The sequence below is a fragment of the Anomaloglossus baeobatrachus genome, chromosome 12, assembly GCF_048569485.1.
Source record: "Anomaloglossus baeobatrachus isolate aAnoBae1 chromosome 12, aAnoBae1.hap1, whole genome shotgun sequence".
Lineage (NCBI taxonomy): Eukaryota > Metazoa > Chordata > Amphibia > Anura > Aromobatidae > Anomaloglossus > Anomaloglossus baeobatrachus.
The window spans coordinates 111,172,427-111,198,504 of record NC_134364.1 but is presented as its reverse complement, the minus strand read 5'-3'; the positions used below and the strand labels follow the sequence as shown (position 1 = coordinate 111,198,504).

Here is a 26,078-nt window from a genome sequence, read left to right as displayed (position 1 = left end):
GTTACCTGTATGTGAAACCAGAGACTGTGCCCAAAATTCATCGAGGAGAAGAGTTGTGTGTGAGCAGCGACTTATACACACAAAAGAGAAAAAGGAATGCCCGGCCCGCCTCAGGTATAGATCTACGTTTTTCATTTACCTATTTATTGTATTATCATAAACCCGATTTATTAAAATTGCGGTAGAGGTGAATTGGAGGAAGTAGGCGATCGGTGATTGTGTGATCACTTTGGTGAAGTAAAGGCCATAAACTATAGCACTTTCAACTTGGGAAATAGGAAAAAAAAAATTTCCAAATACGAGATAAGTTTCTTTTCAAAATTTGTAAAATATAACTATCTTTATATTCATAGCAGTCGAGCTCGAAGGTGAAGACGATGGCTGCCGTTCTCCAGGGCTGTCAGTTGAAGATACAAGGAGATCTTCGTCAAGAGCCTGTAAGAAACTGGACAAATCAACTAGTTTAATTGAGGAGTCCGTGCCCAGAGAAAGCCCAGCAAATATGGAAGACCTAGCATTCACTGAGGAGGAAGATGATACCTCCGGAACTGTGAAGAACCAAAGTGACCTAACGTCCAAAGTGTACACGTGTGGTGAATGTGGAGACTACTTTGAGAAACGAGCTGAATTCCTTGTGCACAAAGATGTCCATGTGGAGGAGAGACATTCAGTCAAACATGATATGAGTTTGACTCCTACTAGACATCCGACAGGAGAAAATGGCGGCAGCCGCCTCAGGCACAGGAAGCATGACCCATACGCTCCAGGCAAAATCATAACCAAACGGACTCAGACAGAACCAAAAGCTTACATATGCAAAGAGTGTGGCAAGAGCTTCACCCAAAACGCCAGCCTGATTGTCCACAGGCGGACTCATACAGGAGAAAGGCCCCATATTTGCAAAACTTGCTTAAAAAGCTTCATAAGTGGGTCTTACTTGGTCATGCACCAAAGGGTCCACACGGGAGAGAGGCCGTACGTCTGCAATGACTGTGGCAAAAGATTTATCAGCAGCTCAAATCTCATCATCCACCAGAGGGTCCACACCGGCGAGAAGCCGTATCTCTGCACAGAATGCGGCAAATGCTTTGGCCACAGTTCACATCTGGTGAGACATCAGAAGGTCCACACGGGAGAAAGACCGTTCACTTGTGCCGAATGTGGAAAGTCCTTCTCTCGAAGTTCACATCTGGTCCGACATCAGACCATTCACATGAGAGGTCCAGCGAAACCGGCTGTGTGACCTCCTGGAGATATCTAGACCTCTTGAGAACTCGTTTGAGCACTTGACTTTAATATGTATATATGTAAATGTATATTTATCATTGTATTGCAGTACTAAATATTGTCTTCAGAGACCTTTACGGACTGGAGTCTATTTTTGCCTTTATTCCATCTATAACCATTGAGAAGCTAATTTTGATCCATTTGAGTTGCTTACAGCGCCTTGTGAAAGTATTTGGCTCCTTTGAATTTTTCAACCTTTTCCCACATTTCAGGCTTCAAACAAAGATAAAAATGTTAATGTTCTGGTGAAGAATCAACAACAAGTGGACACAATTGTGAAGTTGAACGAAATGTATTGCTTATTTTAAACTTTTTAAAAAAATAAATACCTGAAAATTGGGGCGTGCAATATTATTCATCCCCTTTACTATCAGTGCAGCAAACTCACTCCAGAAGTTCATTGAGGATCTGTGAATGATCCAATATTGTCCTAAATGACTGATGATGATAAATATAAGCCCCTGTGTGTAATCAACTCTCTGTATAAATGCACCTGCTCTGTGATAGTCTCAGGGTTCTGTGTAAAGCACAGAGAGCATCATGAAGACCAAGGAACACAACAGGCAGGTCCAGGATACTGTTGTGGAGAAGTTTAAAGCCGGATTTGGTTACAAAAAGATTTCAAAAACTTTAAACATCCCAAGAAGCACTGTGCAAGCGATCATACTGAAATGGAAGGAGTATCATACCACTGCAAATCTACCAAGACCCGGCCGTCCATCCAAACTATCATCTCACACAAGGAGAAGACTGATCAGAGATGCAGCCAAGAGGCCCATGATCACTCTGGATGAACTGCAGAGATCTACAGCTGAGGTGGGAGAGTCTGTCCATAGGACAACAATCAGTTGTAAACTGCACAAATCTGGCCTTTATGGAAGAGTGGCAAGAAGAAAGATATCCATAAAAAGTGATGTTTAAAGTTTGCCACAAGCCACCTGGGAGACACCAAACATGTGGAAGAAGGTGCTCTGGTCAGATGAAACCAAAATCAAACTTTTTGGGCACAATGCCAAACGATATGTTTGGCATAAAAGCAACACAGCTCATCACCCTGAACAGACCATCCCCACTGTCAAACATGGTGGTGGCAGCATCATGGTTTGGGCCTGCTTTTCTTCAGCAGGGACAGGGAAGATGGTTAAAATGGATGGGAAGATGGACGTAGCCAAATACAGGACCATTCTTGAAGAAAACCTGTTGGAGTCTGCAAAAGACCTGAGACTGGGACGGAGATTTGTCTTCCAACAAGACAATGATCCCAAACATAAAGCAAAATCTACAATGGAATGGTTCACAAATAAACGTATCCAGGTGTTAGAATGGCCAAGTCACAGTCCAGACCTGAACCCAATCGAGAATCTGTGGAAAGAGCTGAAAACTGCTGTTCACAAACGCTCTCCATCCAACCTCACTCAGCTCCAGCTGTTTATTACCACACCATTGGGGAACCTGCTCAAAAAAAGGGGGTTGTTGAGAGTGGACAAGTGCTTTGATAATCTTAGAATTACATTTTTATGGTCAATCTAATTCTCTCTTGCCCATATGGAAATATAAAAAGGATGAAAGAACATTGATGCTAGATCAGTGAAGGTCCGAATTTTGGCACCCCCCGGCCAATAAACTGCTTGAAGTAGTGGTAAGTGCTGCAACACCTTTCCTTTCTTGGCATAGCTCCATACATCTCATGGTGGTTGATTTGATATAGATAGCTGTCACGCTTGGAGTGGGAGAAGTTTGAATACATGGCATAACACTTAGGCTCAGACCTATGGTTGACTAGCGCACAACAAAAAAACAACACAACCAAAGGGGGAACACCAAGAACACTATAACAATGGTGGGCCCTGGTGCTGGGGAGGGGGAAGATGGGACATCTCCTACACTCACCTGCCGCTGTATTCTGCACTCCTAGCCAGCCCTATACAGGTTCCGCACCTGTCGCCGAGCACCTGAAACCCTAGGAAAACTGTTGTGAATGTCAGTTATGCTTTGGCTGCTGGGAGGCTCCCTCTTGTGTCCAGGAATGGTTTGGACATAGACCAGGTGTGTTGAGCAATGGGCGTTTCCATTGCTAACTCTCTGCTTATTTAAATCCTGGTCTGATAGCAGGCTATGCCGGATGTCAGTTGTTTTTTGTTCACCAGCCTGATTCATTCTGCTCCAGACCACATCTACCCCAGATAAGTGCTTGGCTCCTTATTTGTTGTTTGGTTCTTTTACTCTTATCTGAGTTTGTCATTTGCTGTGGTTGTTTTCAGTTTATTTGCATGCAGGGATCTTCCCTTTCAGTTGCTTAGCTGGGAAACTCCCTGCAGTTATGTTTGGAGTATAGCTCCTATTAGTCCATGTGTTTGTGGCTTTTTGAATTTGTAATGATTCTTGTTTTCTGTTCATTGGTATGACAAGAGCGCCTGGTATAGGACGGAGTGCAGATCGTGCAATCTGAGGGCCTTTTTGTACTATCAGGAATTTGGAATTTTGCAGGGTTTTTCTCTGGCCACCATCAGCCCCTTTCCTGTCCTTTCCTATTTTAGTCAGTGGGGGCCTCACCTTTTGCTAATCCTATCATCTATCTGTGTATTGTGTTTTCCTATATCACCACAGTCTTTGAATGTGGGGGGCTAGCTATTCTTTATCTATTTTCTGAGGCAGAGAGTTATTCATCTTTACTTCCTTTAGGATAGTTAGTTCTCCGGCTGGGTTTGCGGTGCATAGGATGTAAGTTCACCCCTTGGCTACTTCTAGTGTTGATGGTTAGTAAAAGGATGGCGGACAGATTAGTTGCCAATGATCTTGTCACCTTTTGCCAATGATTAGTGGTGGTCTTCCATGGTTCCGAATCATAACAGAAAACCCTGCAGTTACCCTGGCTAATGAGCTAGCAGGTGAGGATCACTAGTCCCACAGCTAAACTAATACAACACAAGGGAAAGGTAGCCATACAGGGGAGAAAAAGATACAACACAAACTCCATGGCTGCAGCCTGACTCCAAGGCAGCAGACAGATGGGCTCAGGTCAGAACCCCAGCAGCTACTTCCACCTTGGCAGCCAGGACAGAATTTATTCTATCAACAGCAATGGTTGCTGGGAAATGCCACTACTTAAAAGTGATGAGCGTGGTAACTAAGCAGCTACACCTGACAAGGACTGCTAAAAAGCTGCTGGCAACAAAACTGACATTAACCCCTAATACACCAAAAGAAAGGAAAACACATTTAATCACCAGTCTCACATGACTAAGAGACTCAGGACCTAACCTGTCACAAATCTCCTAATATTGGAAGATGTCCATGACAATCACCTACCCTAAGGAAGTTCTAGAAAACCCTTGAAATATATATATATATCATATACAGTGGATATAAAAAGTTTACACACCCCTGTTAAAGTGAAGGATTTTGTCATGGAAATAATCATATGCAGAGGAATAATTTCAGAACTTTTTCCACCTTTAATGTTACTCACTATCTGAACAATTCAATTGAAAAATAAACTGAAATCTTTTTGGGAGGAAAAGGAAAAAATAAAATAATGTGGTTACATGTCACGCTCCCCGGGTCCTTGGCTCCCCTCCCCGGGTCCTCTGCTCCGCTCCCCGGGTCCTCAGCCCCGCTCCCCGGCTCACCTGCCACGCTCCCCGGGTCCTTGGCCCCGGTGCCCGTCCTTCCCAGGCCCCCTGGTCTCCGATCGCGGCGCCCGACGGCTTCCCAGGCCCTGGCCGGCTCCCCTGCGTCCTCTTCTCAGCCTCTTTCCCTGGCTTCTGGCACCCGGGCTGCGCGCATGCGCATTAGGGCGCGCGCGCGGTCACTGACCCTTTCTTAAAGGGCCAGCGTCCATTAACAGGAAATGAGGCTAAACAGGTACAGGGTATAAAGGGGTGTATTGTCCAAGAGGGCGGGGCCTGATCTTCGTGTTTTCCAAGCTAGGAGTCAGGTCTCCTTGTGTCTTCGTGCCATACTCACGTATCTCTCTTCTAGAGCTGATCCTGCCTCGCCATCCGGTCCTGCTGAATCCCGAACCCCGCACGCTGTCCGTCTGCCATCTGACAGTCCGTACCATCTCGGATCCCTGCGGTGACCCGCCATCTCGCTCCAAAGGTTCCGGACCCCGCCTGACACCACCTCGGCTTCCGAACCTGAGCTACGTCACCCGGACTACCATCTGTGACTCCGTGGTCCCAGGGACTTCTTCGTTACACTCACTGGCACGGACTGTTCTACTGCCCATAGTGCTTCAGCTACCGGACTCCTTACCACCATCTTAGAGTTCGGCCCAGTGGATCCACCTCCTGGGTCTGCCCGACCGCCTGGCCCTGACAGTAAGATCAGGCCATGGATCCCGCTGCAGCACTAGCAGCCTTGCAAGAGGAACTCCAACGCCAGCGTGAAGTCCAGACCCGCATGCTGAACTTTATGACTTCCGTGGACACCCGCCTGACCACGCTACAAGCGGCAGTCACGTCTTCGACATCCCAAGCCGCCACTAGTCAAGCCACGTCCCCCGCTCCCGTGGCTGCTTCTTCGGATGCTTCCAGACTGCGTTTGGCCTCACCACCCCGGTACGCCGGAGATCCCAAGTCCTGCAGGGGGTTTATAAACCAATGCTCCCTCCATTTCACGCAGCTGCCACATCTGTTTGCCTCCGACCAAGCCAAGGTCGCCTTCATCATGTCTCACCTGGAGGGCGAGGCACTGGCGTGGATGAACCCGTTGTGGGAGAAGGAGGACCCTATGACCAAGGATCTTCAAGAGTTCCTGCAGGCCTTTCGCAGCACCTTTGACGAGCCGGGACGCGCCTCTGCGTCTGCTTCATCCCTCCTCCGCTTACGTCAAGGAACACTGACGGTGGGCCAATACGCCATCCGTTTCCGCACTTTGGCTTCAGAACTCGGGTGGAATAATGAGGCCCTAACAGCCGCCTTCTGGGAGGGACTCTCGAGTCGCATCAAAGATGAGTTGGCGGGTCGTGACGTGCCCTCCACCCTAGATGCCCTGATTGCCCTAGCAACTCGAGTGGACATTCGTTTTCAGGAGCGCTCCAAAGAGCTGTCTCGTGAGAGACGTCCGGTACGGCATTCCTCTCCTCCACAGAAGCCCTCCGTATCTCAGTCATCAACAGCTGGGATTCCCGTCCACGAGCCCATGCAGATCGACCGAGTACGACAGTCTGAACAACGTCGAGCAGAGCGGCTCGCCAAGGGTCTCTGCTTTTACTGCGGAGAGGACACACACCTCCTACGCTCCTGTCCGGAAAGGCCGGGAAACTCCAAAGCCTAGGGTTGGTAGGAGAGGCCACCCTAGGTGCTGGGACTCTCTCAGACCCGGTTATGTGGACTGTGCAAGTGTCAACGGGAGAGACGCGCTTCACGGCTGAGGCATACCTCGACTCTGGAGCAGCAGGCAATTTCATCCAGCAGGCCACGGTGGACAAGTACCAGCTGCCTGTTACTCCACTCGAGAAGCCCCTAGTGATTGCCTCTGTGGATGGGAGACCCCTCTCTGATACCATCTCCTGGGTCACCAGTCCGGTCGAACTGCGTATCGGTGCCCTGCACACCGAGAACATCGCTCTCTACGTCCTTCCACACATGTCCCATCAAATCCTGCTGGGACTTCCCTGGTTGCGGACACACGAACCATCAGTCAGCTGGGGTACTGGCGAAATCACCCGATGGGGTCCTGCTTGTCATGAGAAGTGTCTGAAGTCCATACAACCCATCCGACGACCTCCGGTTCCAGAGAACCTACCGGAACTGCCTTCGGCCTATTGGTCCTTCGCAGACGTTTTTGACAAGAAGGAGTCTGAGGTGCTTCCGCCACACCGTCCCTACGATTGTGCCATCGACCTGCTCCCAGGAACAACACCGCCTCGAGGACGGATATATCCGTTGTCTCCAGCCGAAACCAGGGCCATGTCTACCTACATCACAGAGAGCCTGGCAAGGGGATTCATCCGGAGATCCTCCTCTCCTGCGGGAGCAGGCTTCTTCTTCGTTAAGAAGAAAGAGGGTGACCTACGCCCATGCATCGACTACCGGGGTCTGAATCAGATCACCGTAAAAAACAAGTACCCTCTGCCGCTCATCCCCGAATTGTTCGACCGGCTCAGAGGAGCCCGTGTGTTCACCAAGCTGGATCTTCGGGGTGCCTACAACCTAGTTCGTATCCGCTCTGGGGACGAATGGAAGACCGCGTTTAATACTCGCGATGGGCATTATGAATACTGCGTGATGCCCTTCGGCCTGTGTAACGCACCAGCAGTCTTCCAAGAATTGGTGAACGACATATTCCGGGACCTCCTCTACATCTGTGTAGTAGTTTATCTGGATGACATCCTTATCTTCTCTCCGGACCTCCAGACCCACAGAGAGAACGTACAGCTGGTTCTACAAAGACTGAGAGAGAATCGTCTCTACGCCAAATATGAGAAGTGTGTCTTTGAGCAGTCTTCTCTTCCTTTCCTGGGATACATCATCTCGGGCACTGGACTGCAGATGGATCCAAAGAAGGTCTCCTCCATACTCAACTGGCCTCCCCCTTCTGGACTGAAGGCAATCCAACAGTTCCTGGGATTCGCCAACTACTACCGCCAGTTTATCCCTCACTTCTCTGCCCTGACTGCTCCTCTCTCCGCTTTGACCAAAAAGGAGGCTAATCCAAAGGACTGGTCACCTGCGGCCGACGCCGCGTTTTGCTCACTGAAGCGAGCATTTGCCTCCGCTCCTGTACTCCACCGTCCGGAGTTAAACCGCCAATTCACCTTGGAGGTGGATGCCTCCTCCTCGGGAGCCGGAGCAGTGCTCATGCAGAAGTCCTCCTCCGGCAAGATGGTGACGTGCGGTTTCTTCTCCAAGAGCTTCTCAGCGCCTGAACGTAATTACACCATCGGTGACCGAGAACTATTGGCGGTCAAACTGGCTCTGGAGGAGTGGCGCTACCTCCTGGAAGGAGCAGTGTACCCCGTGATTATCTACACGGACCACAAGAACCTGGAATACCTGCGGTCCGCTCAGCGACTGAACCCACGGCAAGCCAGGTGGTCCCTATTCTTTGCCAGGTTTGACTTCCAGCTCCATTTCCGACCCGCGGACAAGAATGTACGCGCTGATGCCTTGTCTAGGTCTTTCATGCCCATGGAGCAGGAGGAAGAGACTACCCAACCCATCATCTCTCCTAGCAAGATCATTCCGGTGGCCCCTGTCACCCTGGCCCAGATACCGCCCGGAAAGACCTATGTCTCTGAGACTGACAGGCAAAAAGTGTTACACTGGGGTCATGCCTCAAAAACAGCCGGTCATGCAGGCCAGAAGAGAACATGGGGTGCGATTGTACGCCATTACTGGTGGCCATCCCTTCGCACGGACGTCGCTGCTTTTGTCTCTGCCTGCTCCTCTTGTGCCAGGAACAAGACGCCCAAACACCTGCCCTATGGCCGTCTTCTGCCTCTGCCTATACCCTCAGTTCCGTGGCAACACATAGCGATGGATTTTATTACGGACTTGCCATTATCCTCTGGACACACAGTCATATGGGTCGTGGTGGACCGGTTCTCCAAAATGGCTCACTTCATCCCCATGGCTGGACTGCCCTCTGCTCAGGAACTCGCGGAAGCCTATATACATCACATCTTCCGCTTGCATGGCTTTCCATCCCACATCGTGTCCGACAGAGGAACTCAGTTCACCTCCCGCTTCTGGAGGGCGCTCTGCAAACATCTGGGAGTAACTCTGGACTTTTCGTCTGCATACCATCCTCAGTCTAATGGCCAAGTGGAGAGGGTCAATCAAATCTTGACATCCTTCTTACGTCACTATGTCAACGCCCATCACGACGACTGGTCCACGCTTCTGCCTTGGGCTGAATTCTCACATAACCACCACATCAGTGAATCGTCCTCCAAATCTCCCTTCCATGTCGTTTACGGACTTCAGCCCTCCGTCCCATTGCCTATATCCCCTTCTTCGGATGTCCCTGCGGCTGATACTGTAGCCCGTGACTTCGCTACCATTTGGGACTCTGTCAAGGCGTCCCTTGGACGCGCTTCCCAGCGGATGAAGAAACACGCTGACAAGAGGCGTCTGGACCCTCCGTGTTTCTCTCCTGGTGACCTGGTCTGGCTTGCTTCCCAGTACATCCGATTGAAGATACCTTCCTACAAGCTGGGTCCTCGCTACATCGGGCCGTTTAAGGTCCTCAGCAAGATCAATGAGGTCTCCTACACACTGAGGCTTCCGGCCACGATGCGGATTCCCAACTCCTTCCACGTCTCTCTGCTCAAGCCGGTTTTCCTTGGTCCCTTCTCCTCTGCTGCCAGTCCGGCTCCTCCTCCTATTGCCGAGGACGACATCTATGCGGTAAGGGATATCGTGGCCATGAAGACTGTTCGAGGCCGACAGTTCTTCCTGGTGGACTGGGAGGGGTATGGTCCTGAGGATAGGTCCTGGGAGCCCAGGGAGAACGTGGGCACTCCTCTGATCCGTGCCTTCATGTCCCGGTTGCGGGGAGGGGGGCGTGGGGGGGGGGTACTGTCACGCTCCCCGGGTCCTTGGCTCCCCTCCCCGGGTCCTCTGCTCCGCTCCCCGGGTCCTCAGCCCCGCTCCCCGGCTCACCTGCCACGCTCCCCGGGTCCTTGGCCCCGGTGCCCGTCCTTCCCAGGCCCCCTGGTCTCCGATCGCGGCGCCCGACGGCTTCCCAGGCCCTGGCCGGCTCCCCTGCGTCCTCTTCTCAGCCTCCTTCCCTGGCTTCTGGCACCCGGGCTGCGCGCATGCGCATTAGGGCGCGCGCGCGGTCACTGACCCTTTCTTAAAGGGCCAGCGTCCATTAACAGGAAATGAGGCTAAACAGGTACAGGGTATAAAGGGGTGTATTGTCCAAGAGGGCGGGGCCTGATCTTTGTGTTTTCCAAGCTAGGAGTCAGGTCTCCTTGTGTCTTCGTTCCATACTCACGTATCTCTCTTCTAGAGCTGATCCTGCCTCGCCATCCGGTCCTGCTGAATCCCGAACCCCGCACGCTGTCCGTCTGCCATCTGACAGTCCGTACCATCTCGGATCCCTGTGGTGACCCGCCATCTCGCTCCAAAGGTTCCGGACCCCGCCTGACACCACCTCGGCTTCCGAACCTGAGCTACGTCACCCGGACTACCATCTGTGACTCCGTGGTCCCAGGGACTTCTTTGTTACACTCACTGGCACGGACTGTTCTACTGCCCATAGTGCTTCAGCTACCGGACTCCTTACCACCATCTTAGAGTTCGGCCCAGTGGATCCACCTCCTGGGTCTGCCCGACCGCCTGGCCCTGACATTACATAAGAATCTCGAATATTAGGTCAGATAGGCAGGGTGGAGAGCAGTGTGAGGGGCTTCTTCTGACCTCAGCACCCCTGGTATCCCCAGTATTAGATCAGTTTTTTTATTTTTTAAAACATTTTTTTTTTACTGTTTTTAACAGTCTCCTTAGAGTACTATAACCTGTGATCATCAGATCGCTTGTCCTATATACAGCAATGCCATAGCTCCTATTTTTCTCTCTGACCACTCTCCGCACGCACACTTTTAGATCTGCGCACCCTGCACAATCTTCCCCAATTATTCTCTAATCAAAGGTTCCTAGCACTAAGGAGAGGATTTGGCTCCCTCTACTGGTCACTGCAGGTATATTTCTCCTGCAGAAACCATTGTATGTTACATACAGCACTTTTGATATACAGTGCCTTGCGAAAGTATTCAGCCCCTTTGAATTTTACAACCTTTTCCCACATTTCAGGCTTCAAACATAAAGATAATAATGTCAATGTTCTGGTGAAGAATCAACAACAAGTGACACAATTGTGAAGCTGATCGAAATTTATTGCTTATTTTAAACTTTTTTTAAAAAAAAAAAAAAAATAACAAAATAATTGGGGCATGCAATATTATTCATCCCCTTTAAGTTAATACTTTGTAGCGCCCCCTTTTGCTGCGATTACAGCTGCAGTCTCTTGGGGGATGTGTCTATCAGTTTTGCACATCGAGAGACTGAAATTCTCGCCCATTCTTCCTTTGTAAACAGCTGGAGCTGAGTGAGGTTGGATGGAGAGTGTTTGTGAACAGCAGTTTTCAGCTCTTTCCACAGATTCTCGATTGGATTCAGGTCTGGACTGTGACTTGGCCATTCTAACACCTGGATACGTTTATTTGTGAACCATTCCATTGTAGATTTTGCTTTATGTTTTGGATCATTGTCTTGTTGGAAGACAAATCTCTGTCCCAGTCTCAGGTCTTTTGCACACTGCAACAGGTTTTCTTCAAGAATGGTCCTGTATTTGGCTCAATCCATCTTCCTATCAATTTTACCCATCTTCCCTGTCCCTGCTGAAACAAAGCAGGCCCAAACCATGATGTTGCCACCACCATGTTTGACAGTGGGGATGGTGTGTTCAGGGTGATGAGCTGTGTTGCTTTTACGCCAAACATATCGTTTGGCATTGTGCCCAAAAAGTTCGATTTTGGTTTTATCTGACCAGAGCAACTTCTTCCACATGTTTGGTGTCTCCCAGGTGGCTTGTGGCAAACTATATCTTTGAGAAATGGTTTTCTTCTTGCCACTCTTCCATAAAGGCCAGATTTGTGCAGTGTACGACTGATTGTTATCCTATGGACAGACTCTCCCACCTCAGCTGTAGATCTCTGCAGTTTATCCAGCGTGATCATGGGCCTCTTGGCTGCATCTCTGATCAGTCTTCTCCTTGTTTGAGATGAAAGTTTTGAGGGACGGCCGGGTCTTGGTAGATTTGCAGTGGTACGATACTCCTTCCATTTCAATATGATCACTTGCACAGTGCTTCTCGGGATGTTTAAAGTTGTGGAAATCTTTTTGTAACCAAATCCGGCTTTAAACTTCTCCACAACAGTATCACGGACCTGCCTGTTGTGTTCCTTGGTCTTCATGATGCTATCTGTGCTTTACACAGAACCCTGAGACTATCACAGAGCAGGTGCATTTATACGGAGACTTGATTACACACAGGGGCTTATATTTATCATCATCAGTCATTTAGGACAACATTGGCTCATTCAGAGATCCTCAATGAACTTCTGGAGTGAGTTTGCTGCACTGAAAGTAAAGGGGATGAATAATATTGCACGCCTCAATTTTCAGTTTATTATTTTTTACAAAAGCTTAAAATAAGCAATAAATTTTGTTCACCTTCACAATTGTGTCCACTTGTTGTTGATTCTTCACCAGAACATTAACATTTGTATCTTTATGTTTGAAGCCTATAATGTGGGAAAAGGTTGAAAAATTCAAGGGGGCTGAATACTTTCGCAAGGCGCTGTATTATAAGTACATCAGCCTCATCAGGTCTAAGAGATCTAGTTAATAATGGCTACAGGTTATATTCTGAAATACACCCCCTCCACTCTTCACCATGCACTGCGGACCCCGCTAATCCCAAGCACAAACATTTTAGATGAGACATGGTGGTATTTATAAGGAGCTGTGCCTATAGCTCCTAAATGTGGACAGTTTGCACAATTTTTTAAAAATGAGATCTATTGGTAGTTATCATTGTGTTAATGACCCCCGATATCCCCTAGATGGCCCGCCGTGGCTTCTTTTGTAATTATCGATGGGAAGAAACGCTCCACAACATAATATAATTTATGTTTCATCCAACAGTGTAAAAAGCCTCATATCATCACCTATCAGGGAATAACCTACACCCGAATCTGCAGCCTATAAATGGTCCCTGCAATCAGGATGTTATCTGGTGTAAGGCAAATAGAATATTATAGAAGGCTTTCCTGGGTGTAACGTGCCCGCAGGCGATGTGGAGGAACAATACACCAGGAGTTGTGTCATCCAGGTGGAGCTCTTTGGCTCGGTGTCACTAATTGTCCGGGATCATTCTGCTGTTATAGGGAACCTGTCAGTAGATTGTAGTCATCACAAACCTGTCACTCACTGGGAATCGTCAATGGGAGGAGAATTAGGCTGGAAAGTTTTAAGTTGTAACCAAGCCCCTGTTACTTGCAAGCTCATTTGCATAAGAATAGAATAAAAGACATCAGAGACATGAATTAGTAATATAAAGTTATGAAAGTAATCATCATTATAGGTACTTTACTGTGATCATGATATTTTAGGGACTAAAAACCTGCTTACAGGTGTTCTCTGCAGCTACAGGGAGAAAACAAACTTTATTCTTCCTAGGTACTGTCATGATTCTGGTTAGCGGTGCTGCGTTATCCTGCAGAGCCTATGCTGGGCCTTATATTTTCCTCTGGTTCCCGAACTAGTCCTGTGTTGTGTGGCAGGGGCCTGTTCGTTGGAGCCTCGTTCCGGGTGATTGCTCTGCTTCCTCTGGGAGTTGTTTCACCAGGAACGCCACCAGTGTTAGTTCCTGTCCAGAAGTGTACGTCTCTGGTTCGCGTAAGTGACTGACCTGATCTTGTCCCACTACTTAGTTCCTCATGCCTCATCCCACCTCCTCCCCTACTCTGAGCTGACTCCCTGTCTACCTGACCTTTGGCTAGTTTCCTGACTCCAGCTCCTCTCGCTCCCTTGTACTGGACATGCTCTCTTAGCTTCCTGACCTCGGCTCGTCCTCTGACTCCTGCTTCACTTTCTTCCTGGTTCTTGACACGACTTCCTGGTTTACAGACCCTCGGCTCACACTTATGCGGGCGTCACTCGATACGATCTATCGTGCGATCGTACCTGCCCCCATCGTATGTGCGTCACGGGCAATTAGTTGCCCGTGGCGCACAAAGTCGTTGAACCGCCGTCACACGTACTTACCTGCTGAGCGACGTCGCTGTGGGAGACGAACATCCACTTCCTGAAGGGGGTGGGACGTTCCGCGTCACAGCGACGTCACACAGCGGCCAGCCAATAGAAATGGAGGGGCGGAGATGAGCGGGACATAAACATCCCGCCCACCTCCGTTCTTCCGCATAGCCGGCGGTAGCCGCGGGACACAGGTAAGCTGTCTTCATCGTTCTCGGGGTGTCACACAGAGCGATGTGTGCTGCCCCGGGTACGATGAACAACCGGCGCAAAGAAAAATAAACGACTTTTTAAAAATGAGTGACGTGTCAACGATACACGATTTGCGAACGTTCTGCGTCGCTCGTAGGTGTCACACAGGACGACGTCGGAAACCACGCCGGATGTGCGTCACGAAAACCGTGACCCTGACGATATATCGCACGATAGATTGTCTCGTGTAAAGCCCGCATTAGACTTCAGCTTGTCTCTCTCCCTCCGTCACTTACGTTACCTCCTGGCTTGTTTGACTAGCCCTCACTAGTGTGTCTAGTGACACCTAGTGTACACTCCCTGCAGATATCCTCCACTAGTGTGTCTAGTGACAACTAGTGGTGTAGTGTCTCATTACACGTGGGTGTTTGGCATCACAAGTGCCATTGGTTTTCAGTCATAAATGTGACTTCAATATTGTAAGCCACAGAGATAAGTAAGCCCCAACATTAGGATTGACAGCTCACTATGCAGCGTAGTATTACAGAGCAAGTTGTTGAACAAAGTGTCCGGCCCGTACTTACCGCTGCTGCTTACAATATGTAGCTGCCTTTACAACTGAAAGCTGGCGGCACCAAGGAGAATAAAGTTTGTTTTCTCCCTGTAGCTGCGGAGAAAATCTGTCAGCAGGTTTTTAGACCCTAAAGTACCATGATAAAGTTTCATTTATCTTAGTAGCTGCACTTTCAGTAAGGCGACTGGCCAGCATTATAATGCTATTATCCTGCTGTCATGATGTCACTGTAGGATAGCGAGGAACAGGGTACTCATACTGTTCCTCACACTATTAAACCCTAGGCTATCCCCAACCTCTGGATTTCTCCTGATGGCCAGAATCCCGTGCCTTACTGTTCTCCTGCCCAGAACTAAACTGTTCCCTACCCCCAGGGAAGAAAGAGGCAAGAGTGAGATGGTATCACAGAGAATAATAGCCAGGAAAAAGCCCAAACTGAGACACACTGCAAACTCAAAGGAGCAAACCGTGTCAGACTAAATAGAAAAGCAAGAAAAGGAGGCAGCAACAAAAGGATAATAAGAGTTACCACCACAACCGCTCATAGCACTAAAGTACAACAACCAACTGTAAGGGGTACTTTGCACGTTGCGACATCGCTACTGCGATCTCGTCGGGGTCAAATCGAAAGTGACGCACATCCGGCGCCAGTAACGACGTCACAACGTGTAAAGCCTAGAAGCACCGATAAACGATCGCAAAAGCGTCGAAAATCGGTGATCTGTGTAGTGTCGGTCATTTCCATAATTTCGCTGCAGCGACAGGTACAATGTTGTTCCTACGGCAGCACACATCGCTGTGTATGAAGCCGCAGGAGCGAGGAACATCTCCTTACCTGCGTCCCGGCTGCAATGAGGAAGGAGGAAGGTGGACGGGATGTTTACGTCCCGCTCATCTCAGCCCCTCTGCTTCTATTGGCCACCTGCCATGTGACGTCGCTGTGACACCGCACGACCCGCCCCCTTAGGAAGGAGGCGGGTCACCGGCCAGAGCGACGTCGCAGGGCAGGTAAGTGCGTGTGAAGCTGATATAGTGATAATGTTCACTACGGCAGCTATCACAAGATATCGCATGTGCGACGGGGGCGGGTACTATCGCGCTCGGCATCGCTAGCATCGGCTAGTGATGTCGCAGTGTGCAAAGTACCCCTAAGTCTGGAGCACAACACCTCACCAGACCAGTATCGATAAACTATACTTGGCATTGAAGGAAAAGGCCAGCCAGCATATATAGGAGGGGAGTGAATGACTGGCTCCCCCAAAGTATGTGATCAAAGAAGACTAACATGCAGCCCAACAGAGATTAACTCTTGTAAGCCTGCCTATGAACTACTGTGGCCCCCCAGTGGTCTGGTTGCCACGGTAGCAATGGTAGTAATGTTATGTATGGAAGCAAGAAGGGGGTAGCACCAACAGTCAACCGTTTCCTGACTCTAGACCAGAAGGGGGAGTTCAAGAACCCGGTTTAAGGGACGCTTCCCTATACATTGGGGCTTGTGGGTGGAGTCAGAAACAGTGAAGAGGAGAGTAGAGCAGAATCAAGCAGACAGTCTCTGCAGAAAGAGCCTGGGGAGCGGAGCAAGAACAGAGCTCGACCAGAGCAGAGCGCTAGGAACAGGACGCCGGAGTCCTTGGTTGTCCAGGTACTGAAGGCCCGGCAGCTGAATCCCGAGGGAAGAAGATTGCATGTCTTCTGGCCACACAAAATGCCCAGGGCACAGCAGCATACTAGAGCCCGGAGTCGCTACCAGAAGAGCGGCACCTGTATAAGGCTCGCGCCTGTCATACGGGTGAGAAACAGTACCAACACTAGGAAGAGGGCCGCAGCTTAGCTTTATGCAGCAGGGACCTACATGGGACAGCGCAGAAGGAAGGCCTCCGAACCCACCTGGCTAGGTGGATCCCAAATTGCTTCCAGGCTGCCCGGACTTCTGTTACCATCTGAATTAGTTTCCCTGGCCTGCACCATCCACTACCAAGTAAAAAGGTAATGGAAACTACAGTCCCTGTGTTGTTCAGTTATTTCCTACGTCTTTGGTTCTCCACCCCAATGTTATATACCGGTTGCCTGGGGCCCTGTTCCACCTGTGGGGAGCTATACCATCATTGCTGCATCACCATCTGCCCCAGCGGTCCCATCCAGCAGCATCGGCCATACTTTGTCGAATACCTCAGGTGGCGTCATGACTCATCCCCTGTAAATATCCCTCATTTAAACGGCACCGCCAGGGTCATGGAGTTGGGGTCATGGACTTGGGCCTTGCCGCCATGACCTTTCAACAGAACCAGCCCGGTTCTGAGTGCCCCACAGCCCTGGTGGACGTGTCACTACCAATCTATAAGTCGATGCCTGAGTCTCCCTGCGCTGATCTCAGACATCAGAGGTGTTAGAAGGCAGAGTTCCAGAATCTGTAGATCTGTAGTCTTCACAGATCCTCATGCCACCATGATAGTCAGCGATTTTTGTAAAAACCTCCTTGTGACACCTGCAGATTAACCGTAGATTTGCAAGGTAATATCCCTTGGTACATAACAAGTTCCCTTTAAGTGGTCAACTACTTTGGATAGGCAGTTGGTGGGTGAACAAATGTGACGCCCTGGCAAAACCAGGTAGTCACAAATAGGCCCCCGCATAACACCTTCCCTCACCTAGGTTACACACAACCGATCTCAAACCCTAGTCACCCCCCCCTTAGGGCAAGACAGGCACACCACTGGGCAGGACCAGGCAGTTAGGGAACGCCCACCTAGGGGTCTAGACAGCCCGGGGCGGGAAAACAAACAGTCTAGTCTGTAGTTCAAGTTGAGAGGAGTGTGGGCTGGGGCTAGGTGTAGCTCCAGCAGTGGAAGTTCAAGTTGAACAGTGCCAGGGTCGAAGCCCTGGTACCTTGGCTAGGTGGCAGACGGTGGTCTCTGTCAGCATGAGAAGGGAAGACGGCTCGGCAGATCCGAGGAGGACCGGAGAAGGATTGGAGCCCACTGGTACCGACACCGGAGACCTGACCGGAAACCTTGCACAGAGGGGGTACTCGGACCCTGAAGCCAGGACCGAAACCAGTGGCCTAGCTAATTAACCGATTGAGAACAGGATTATAGGTCCTGTCCCAACCAAAGTCCCGAAAGAAGACAACCACCCACAGAGAGGGATAGGGCAGCCGCCAGGGCCCATAGGACCCATGGGACAGCGTCTGCGGGCACGGCTCCTGAGGCACACAGAAAGCCGGGAGTGGACCCCTGAGTTCCAAACCAGGCAGCCCACAATACACAAAAACAGTGCAGAGGAAAGGACAGCGACCACCAGCCTGGGTGGGGGACCAGAGTACAACAGGCCGCGGCGGCCGGCCACCAGCACCTTGGTTTACCAAAAGACTTGTGTGATTCATTCAATTGTGAGTAACCAACTATCCCTTAGTCCATCTAGGCGTGCAAGTCCCTGCCGACGCCATACTCTGCACAGAGACACTGGGTCCCGGGGCAACCATCCCTACCCACGGAGGAGTTAACATCCAGCTGCCATTACATCTCTCCCGGGTATCCTACAACAGCAGCGGTAGTGTCCCACTTCACCACACACCGTGGGTGGCGTCACAGACATTCTACAATCAATCCCATACAAATACGTCCCCCCTTTTATTCAGAGTGACCGCGAGACCCCTGGGTCCGGGGAACCCCTCGAGCCGTACCATAGGCTCCGGATCCGAGCAGCGCCGGCTGCTGGCACGGGGGCGGCACACCTCGAAACAGTCGTCTGGTGAATGATTATTTAAGAGTAGAGGTGCTGGAAACCACAGGCAGGCAGGAGACATTCTAGAGACCACAGACAAGTAGCAGATGTGCCTGTAGACCTAGAACAAGAAGCAGAGGTACTGAAGCTGCAGGTAGATAGGGCTCGTCCTGGAGACCACAGACAGGTAGCAGTCGTCTAGGAAGATTAGGATCAAGTAGCAGAGGAATTCGAGCCTGCAAGCAGACAGGAAACGTCCTGCAGACCGCACAAAGGTAGCAGAGGTCCTGAAAGACCAGGCTCAAGTAGCAGAGGAACTTGAAGCTGGAACAAGAAGCAAAGAAATTTGAAGCTGCAGGCAAAGAGATTACATCCTGGAGGATTCAGACAGGTAGTAAAGATACTAGAAGACCGTGAACAAGTAGCAGATTTACTAGAAGTCACATGTAGACAGGAGACGTCCTGGATACCACAGACAGGTAGCAGAGGTTCTGGAAGACCTGAAACAAGTAGCAGAGGTGCTGGAAGCTGCAGATAGGCAGGAGATTTCCTGGAGACAACAGAAAGGTAGCCGACGTCCAGGAATATCGGGATCATGTAGCAGAGGAATTGGAAACTGCAGGGGGACAGGAAAAATCCTAGAGACCGGAAGCAGAGATACTGGAAGACCTGGAACAAGTAACAGATGTACTGAAAGCCTCAGGTAGACAGGAGGTGTCCTGCAAGACCGGGAACAAGTACCAGAGGTACTGGAAGCTACAGGTAGACAGGAGGTGTCCTGCAACACCGGGAACAAGTACCAGAGGTACTGGAAGCTACAGGTAGACAGGAGATGTCCTGCAAGACCGGGAACAAGTACCAGAGGTACTGGAAGCTACAGGTAGACAGGAGGTGTCCTGCAACACCGGGAACAAGTACCAGAGGTACTGGAAGCTACAGGTAGACAGGAGGTGTCCTGCAAGACCGGGAACAAGTACCAGAGGTACTGGAAGCTACAGGTAGACAGGAGGTGTCCTGCAACACCGGGAACAAGTACCAGAGGTACTGGAAGCTACAGGTAGACAGGAGGTGTCCTGCAACACCGGGAACAAGTACCAGAGGTACTGGAAGCTACAGGTAGACAGGAGGTGTCCTGGAGACCACAGACCGGTAGCAGATGTCCAGGAAGATCGGGATCAAGTAGTAGACAAACTGGAAGCTGGAGACAAACAAGAGACATCCTGCAGACAGGTAGCGCAGGTACTGGAAGACCGGAAAGAAGTAGCAGAAGTACTTGAAGACTGCAGGCAGGTAGCAGAGGTATCAGGATCACTGCGCTTATATTATTCTTTAGATTATCAATTGTTTTGCATTATTACATGTATCTTTTACTCTGTATACAAGTGACTCCTTCAGCTTGTGCATAATCTAAATGATGATAGTCGTGTATCATCTTAATTTTATTATCATTTGTTTTGGCTTCTGTAATATCCAATTATCCATGAAAGTGGCCTTCAGCCAAGGAGTCAGCCCTGTGCACAACCTGCAGTTCCCCTCCCTGCACTCCGGCAATGTCCTAATTATTGAATACACTGTACATTATGTCTGGTCTGCCCCAATTAACATAATGCTGATAATATTTCACATCACTGGAACCTCATTAGAAATTTACATTTACATACAATCGTGGCCGAAGGTGTTGGCACCCTTGAAATTGTTCTAGAAAATGAAGTATTTTTCCAAACAATTATTGCAATTACATATTTTGTTATACACATGTTTATTTTCTTTGTATGTATTGGATCAACACAAAAAAAATGAGTACAAAAGGCAAATTGGACATAATTTCACACAAAACCCCAGAGATGGGCAGGGCAAAAGTGTTAGCACCTTTCCATAATTGTGGGTAAACAACTTTGTTCAAGCATGTGAGGCTCGTTCAAACTCACTTGTGGCAAGTAACAGGTGTGGGCAATATGAAAATCACACCAGAATCAAGGGGAGAAGTTCACTGAGTCTTTGCATTGTGTCTCTGGTTAACACACTAAGAATGGAGAACAGGAAGAGAAGAGAACTGTCTGAGGACTTTAGAACTAAAATTGTTCAAAAATATCAACAATCTTAAAGTTACAAGACTATCTCCAGAGATCTTGATGTTCCTTTGTCCACGGCGCACAGCATAATCAAGAAGTTTACAAGCCATGTGTCATGATCCAGGCCGGCTTTTCCCTGCTGCTGGTTACTGCAAGCCCTGGCCTGGTCATGTCAGGGGTTAACTTCCCTTGCCTCGTTCTGGATCCCTGGACGCTATATCTTGCCTCTCTACCTATGGGTCAGTGCCAGTGATATTTCTGCCTTGCAGTGTGTATACTGGCTCTGATGAGTGTTCCCGATCTGTTCTGCCTCCCTGCTACTGTGTCCTGACTTTGACCCTCCCCCGTTTGTCTGCCTGTCCCCGCCCCTGACTTCCCTCTCCTGCCTGTTATTTGTGTTCCTTCTGCATACCTGATCCCCCGGCTTCTGACTTGGTTCTGCTTTCTGACTTGATATTGATCCTCCCTTTGTAGTGACTCGACTTTCCTGGCTAGACCCTGACTGTTTGACTACTCTTTTGCCCCCTGGTGGCTTGCCTGTTAACATTGCTGAACTTACTTTTCTGTACTTCAGCTGCCTTTCTGTTACAGGGTTTCTTTCTCTCCTTCACTACTCTGCTGCCACCTAGTGGGGATTACGCTGTACTGCATCTTACTAGCCTTTGTACAGCGTGATACCATGGCACTGTAACTAATCTCCCTGTACGTAGACGGCTGAGAAAAATTGATGAAAGGTTCCAACACAGGATGGTCTGGATGGTTGTTGAACAACCCCATTAAAGTTGCAAAGAAATTCAAGCTGTCCTGCAGTCTCAGGGTGCATCAATGTCAGTGCAAACTATCCATCCACATTTGAATGAAATGAAATGCTATGGCAGGAGACCCAGGAGGACCTCACTTCTGACACAGAGACATAAAAAAGCTAGACTACAGTTTGTCAAAATGTATGTGCATAAGCCAAAGAAAAGAACACAGTACCTACAGTCAAATATGGTGGAGGTGTAATGTGCCTCTGGGCAGTAGCCATGGGCGAGATCTGTTTCTTTATCACCCCGGCATGCTACCTAAAATTATGGGTTCCTCCATCTCAAATTAGAACCAAAGACGCCAACTATATTTTGATCCTACAAGGTTCAGTGGTTTTAAAAATCTGAACATATTTGGTATAGAGGGTAAGATTCCTTAGCTTTGTTCCTGGCCTAGGAAACTGATAGACTGCAAAGGTGGTCAGTAACTTAGATAATGAGCAATATAAACAATAATATTAACAATGCCTTCATTCTTAAGAATGGAAAGGATTTTTAATACTACGTAAACAGTAAAGTGGCTTGCTTTTAATTTTAACCATTTATGATAATAAGACAAACCATTTAATTAGCAGATTATAGTCAATTTGCCAGAGAAGTAATCAAGAACAGACTGCTCACACTGAAGTCTACACTCTCTATTTGATCTAATACTCGCAATTCCATGGGGAATTGAGGTAAACAGAGACTGCTAACACTGCTCTCCACCCTGTCTGTCTGATCTAATACTGCAGATAATAGGGTTGCTTAGGTAAGAAGAGGCTGCTCACACTGCTCTCCACCCTGTCTATCTAATACTGCAGATAACAGGGTTGCTTAGGTAAGAAGAGGCTGCTCTCACTGCTGTGCACCCTGTCTATCTGATTTAATACTGCAGATAACAGGGTTGCTTAGGTAAGAAGAGGCTGCTCACACTGAGGTACCCCTGTCTATCTGATCTAATACTGCAGATAATAGGGTTGCTTAGGTAAGAAGTGGCTGCTCACACTGCTCTCCACCCTGTCTATCTAATCTAATACTGCAGATAACAGGGTTGTTTAGGTAAGAAGAGGCTGCTCACACTGCTGGAAAATTTCACGCAGTACTAGTGGGGGGCACTGAGGCTAACAGTGGAAGCTGTTTCTGGATGCAGTTAGCAGAAGAGGGCACCAAAACAAAAGAATAGTCAGCAGGCCAAGTCAGTACCAGGATGTCAAGACCAAAACTAGGGGAGAAGCAAATCTTGGTCAGGTGCTAGCCATAAGTTGGGAACTCGGAAGACATGCCAATGTCAGGAGGGAGAAGCGGAGCCAAAGTCAAGTTCAAACATAGCAAGGTCAGAGGCCAGGAGATCAGAGCAACACACAGGGATGGGCCAGGAAAGTCAGGAGAGGCTGGACAAACAGACAGTACAGAGAGATGCAGGACTAGGAGAGACACAGGATGGTGGAGTCACGGGACGGGACTGGGAAGTCAAGGGGGTAAAAGACAGACAGGTGGTACGGGAATTGCACAGGTCAGGACGGTAGCTGGGAGATAGGATGGATCAGGGAACACTCACGGGAGCCAGACTCACATGCTGCAGAGCAGGAACTATTACTGGCAGCATTCCAGTAACCGCAGCACAAAGATATAGTGGCCTGCCTACCGAGACAAGGCAGGTTGGAATAAGCACCTCCCATGGCCTGTAACGCCGGGGACAGATACATGTAATGGCTCAGCGGTGTCTGAGCCTCACACAGATCATGACAGGAACACTGTCTATCTAATACTGAAAATACCATGAGTGCTGGAGTAAGAAGAGGCTGCTCACACTGTTTTTCACCTTGTCTATCTAATTGAATATTGGTGATACCAGGGTTGCTGAGGTAAGAAGAGACTGGTCACACTGCTGTCCACCCTGTCTATGTATATAATAATGGAGATGCCGGAAGTGCTGATGTAAGAAGAGGCTGCTCACACTACTGGGCACACTGTCTATTTAATACTGAAGATAGCAGGAGTCCTAAAGTAAGAAGTAACTACTTTACACTGCTATTCACCTTGTCTATCTAATCCAATACTGGTCATACCAGGGTTGCTGAGGTAATAAGAGGCTGTTCACACTGCTGTCCACCCTATCTGATCTAATACTAAAATCTGCAGATATCAGATGTGCTGAGGTAGCAAGAGGCTGCTCACACTGCTGTCCATCCTGTCTATCTGATCTAATACTGCATATACCAAGGGTGCAGAGGTAAGAAGAGGCTGCTCACACTGTTGTCCACCATATCTGATGTAATACTGAGGCTAACAGGGTTTCTCAGGTAAGAATAGGCTGCTTACACTGCTGGCCAGATTATCTATCTAATAATGAAGGTACCAGGAATGCTGAGGTAAAAAAATGTCACTACCACTGTTTTCCATTCCGTCTGTTTAATCTAATACTGGAGATGCCAGAGGTGCTGAGATAAGAGGAGGCTGTCCACACTGCTATCTACCAAGTCTATCTGATGTAATATTTGACATACCATGGATGCTCAGGTAAGAGGAGGCTGCTCACACTGTTATCCACCTTTTTTATCTGATCTAATACTAGAGATACCAGAGGTGCTGATGTAAGAAATGTTTTCTTACGCTGCTGTCCACCCTACCTATCTGAACTAATAGAGAGGGGAGCCAGCATGATCTGAAATTGGCATGCATAATATAAAAAGTGAAAATTCACACATTTATTCCAACTGTACTACAATAAAAAAAAATGAGATTTTTAGCAAATAATTGATCAATTTTTTGAGCCACCCCTGCCAACGTCACGGCAAATCTCAATAGGGGGGTCCTACTCTACATTCTGTATTTCATGTGCCATGCGGCCTCCTAGATAAAGTTAAAAGCAGAACCATAATAGAGCACACATACCTGTAACCTGTATATAGCCGCTTCCATGTTGCAAAAGAGGCACTTGTGGATAGAGACCAGCCCAGGTCCCAGCATGTGGAGCAAGCTCTACACCATACCAGGACTATATCAGAACTGACCCTCCCAGTGCCAAACAGCAACCACTGATAAAGGCGAACCAGATCCAAGAATGGTGCTTAATTAGCATTGCCTGTGGAAAGGGGTGAGGTAACTGAGTCTGAACAGCTACCAACAGGAGGAATACATAGCAAACCAAAATCAGGCATGCATGGTATGGTGGTGACCGGCCACCAGAATTTGTAGCATAACTACGACCAAACAGAGAGAGAGGGGAACCAGCACGATCTGAAATTGGCATGCATCATATAAAAAGTGAAAATTCACAGATTTATTCCAACTGTACTACAATAAAAAAAAAAATGAGATTTTTAGCAAATAATTGATCAATTTTTTGAGCCACCCCTGCCAACGTCACGGCAAATCTCAATAGGGGGGGCCTACTCTACATTCTGTATTTCATGTGCCATGCGGCCTCCTAGATAAAGTTAAAAGCAGAACCATAATAGAGCACACATACCTGTAACCTGTATATAGCCGCTTCCATGTTGCAAAAGAGGCAATTGTGGATAGAGACCAGCCCAGGTCCCAGCATGTGGAGCAAGCACTGCACCATACCAGGACTATATCAGAACTGACCCTCCCAGTGCCAAACAGCAACCATTGATAAAGGCGGACCAGATCCAAGTATGGTGCTTAATTAGCATTGCCTGTGGAAAGGGGTGAGGTAACTGAGTCTGAACAGCTACCAACAGGAGGAATACATAGCAAACCAAAATCAGGCGTGCATGGCATGGTGGTGACCGGCCACCAGAATTTGTAGCATAACTACGACCAAACAGAGAGAGAGGGGAACCAGCACGATCTGAAATTGGCATGCATCATATAAAAAGTGCAAATTCACACATTTATTCCAACTGTACTACAATAAAAAAAATGAGATTTTTTTCTCTTTTTTTTCTCTTTTTTTTTTTTCTCTGTTTTGACCGTAGTTATGCTACAAATCTGGTGTCTGACCAACACCATACCATGCACGCCTGATTTTGGCTTGCAATATATTCCTCCTGTTGGTAGCTGTTCAGACTCAGTTACCTCACCCCTTTCCACAGGCAATGCTAATTAAGCACCATTCTTGGATCTGGTCCGCCTTTATCAATGGTTGCTGTTTGGCACTGGGAGGGTCAGTTCTGATATAGTCCTGGTATGTGCAGAGCTTGCTCCACATGCTGGGACCTGGGCTGGTCTCTATCCACAAGTGCCTTTTTGGCAACATGGAAGCGGCTATATACAGGTTACAGGTATGTGTGCTCCATTATGGTTCTGCTTTTAATTTTATCTAGGAGGCCGCATGGCACATGAAATACAGAATATAGAGTAGGACCCCCCTATTGAGATTTGCCATGACGTTGGCAGGGGTGGCTCAAAAAATTGATCAATTATTTGCTAAAAATCTCATTTTTTTATTATAGTACAGTTGGAATAAATTTGTGAATTTTCACTTTTTATATGATGCATGCCAATTTCAGATCGTGCTGGTTCCCTTTTTTTCTCTATCTGAACTAATAGTATAGATTCCAGAGGTAAGAAGAGGCTGCTCATGTTGCTGTCCACACTGTCTATCTGATCTAATACTACAGATAACAAAGGTGCTGAGGTAAAAAGAGGCTGCTCACACTGCTGTCTACCATGTCTATCTGACCTAATATTGGAGATTCCA

The 26,078-nt window shown here is 48.5% G+C and overlaps 2 protein-coding genes across 3 annotated transcripts in view; one reads left to right on the top strand and one right to left on the bottom strand.

Annotated features, from left to right (window-relative positions):
- The window catches only part of LOC142258066 (uncharacterized), a 39,616-nt gene extending 38,252 nt beyond the window's left edge, over positions 1-1,364 (top strand). Inside the window, exons 4-5 of one of the 2 annotated variants that reach the window (XM_075330509.1) lie at positions 1-114; positions 357-1,364. In XM_075330509.1, the coding sequence (XP_075186624.1) occupies positions 1-114; positions 357-1,243 (1,001 nt within the window). In that variant the 3' untranslated portion in view covers positions 1,244-1,364. Of the gene's footprint in view, positions 115-353 lie in introns of both variants that reach the window. The other variant, XM_075330508.1, reaches the window with a different exon arrangement.
- The window catches only part of LOC142258067 (acyl-coenzyme A thioesterase THEM4-like), a 106,382-nt gene that overhangs the window by 78,016 nt on the left and 2,288 nt on the right, over positions 1-26,078 (bottom strand). The gene's annotated exons all lie outside the window — the stretch shown is intronic.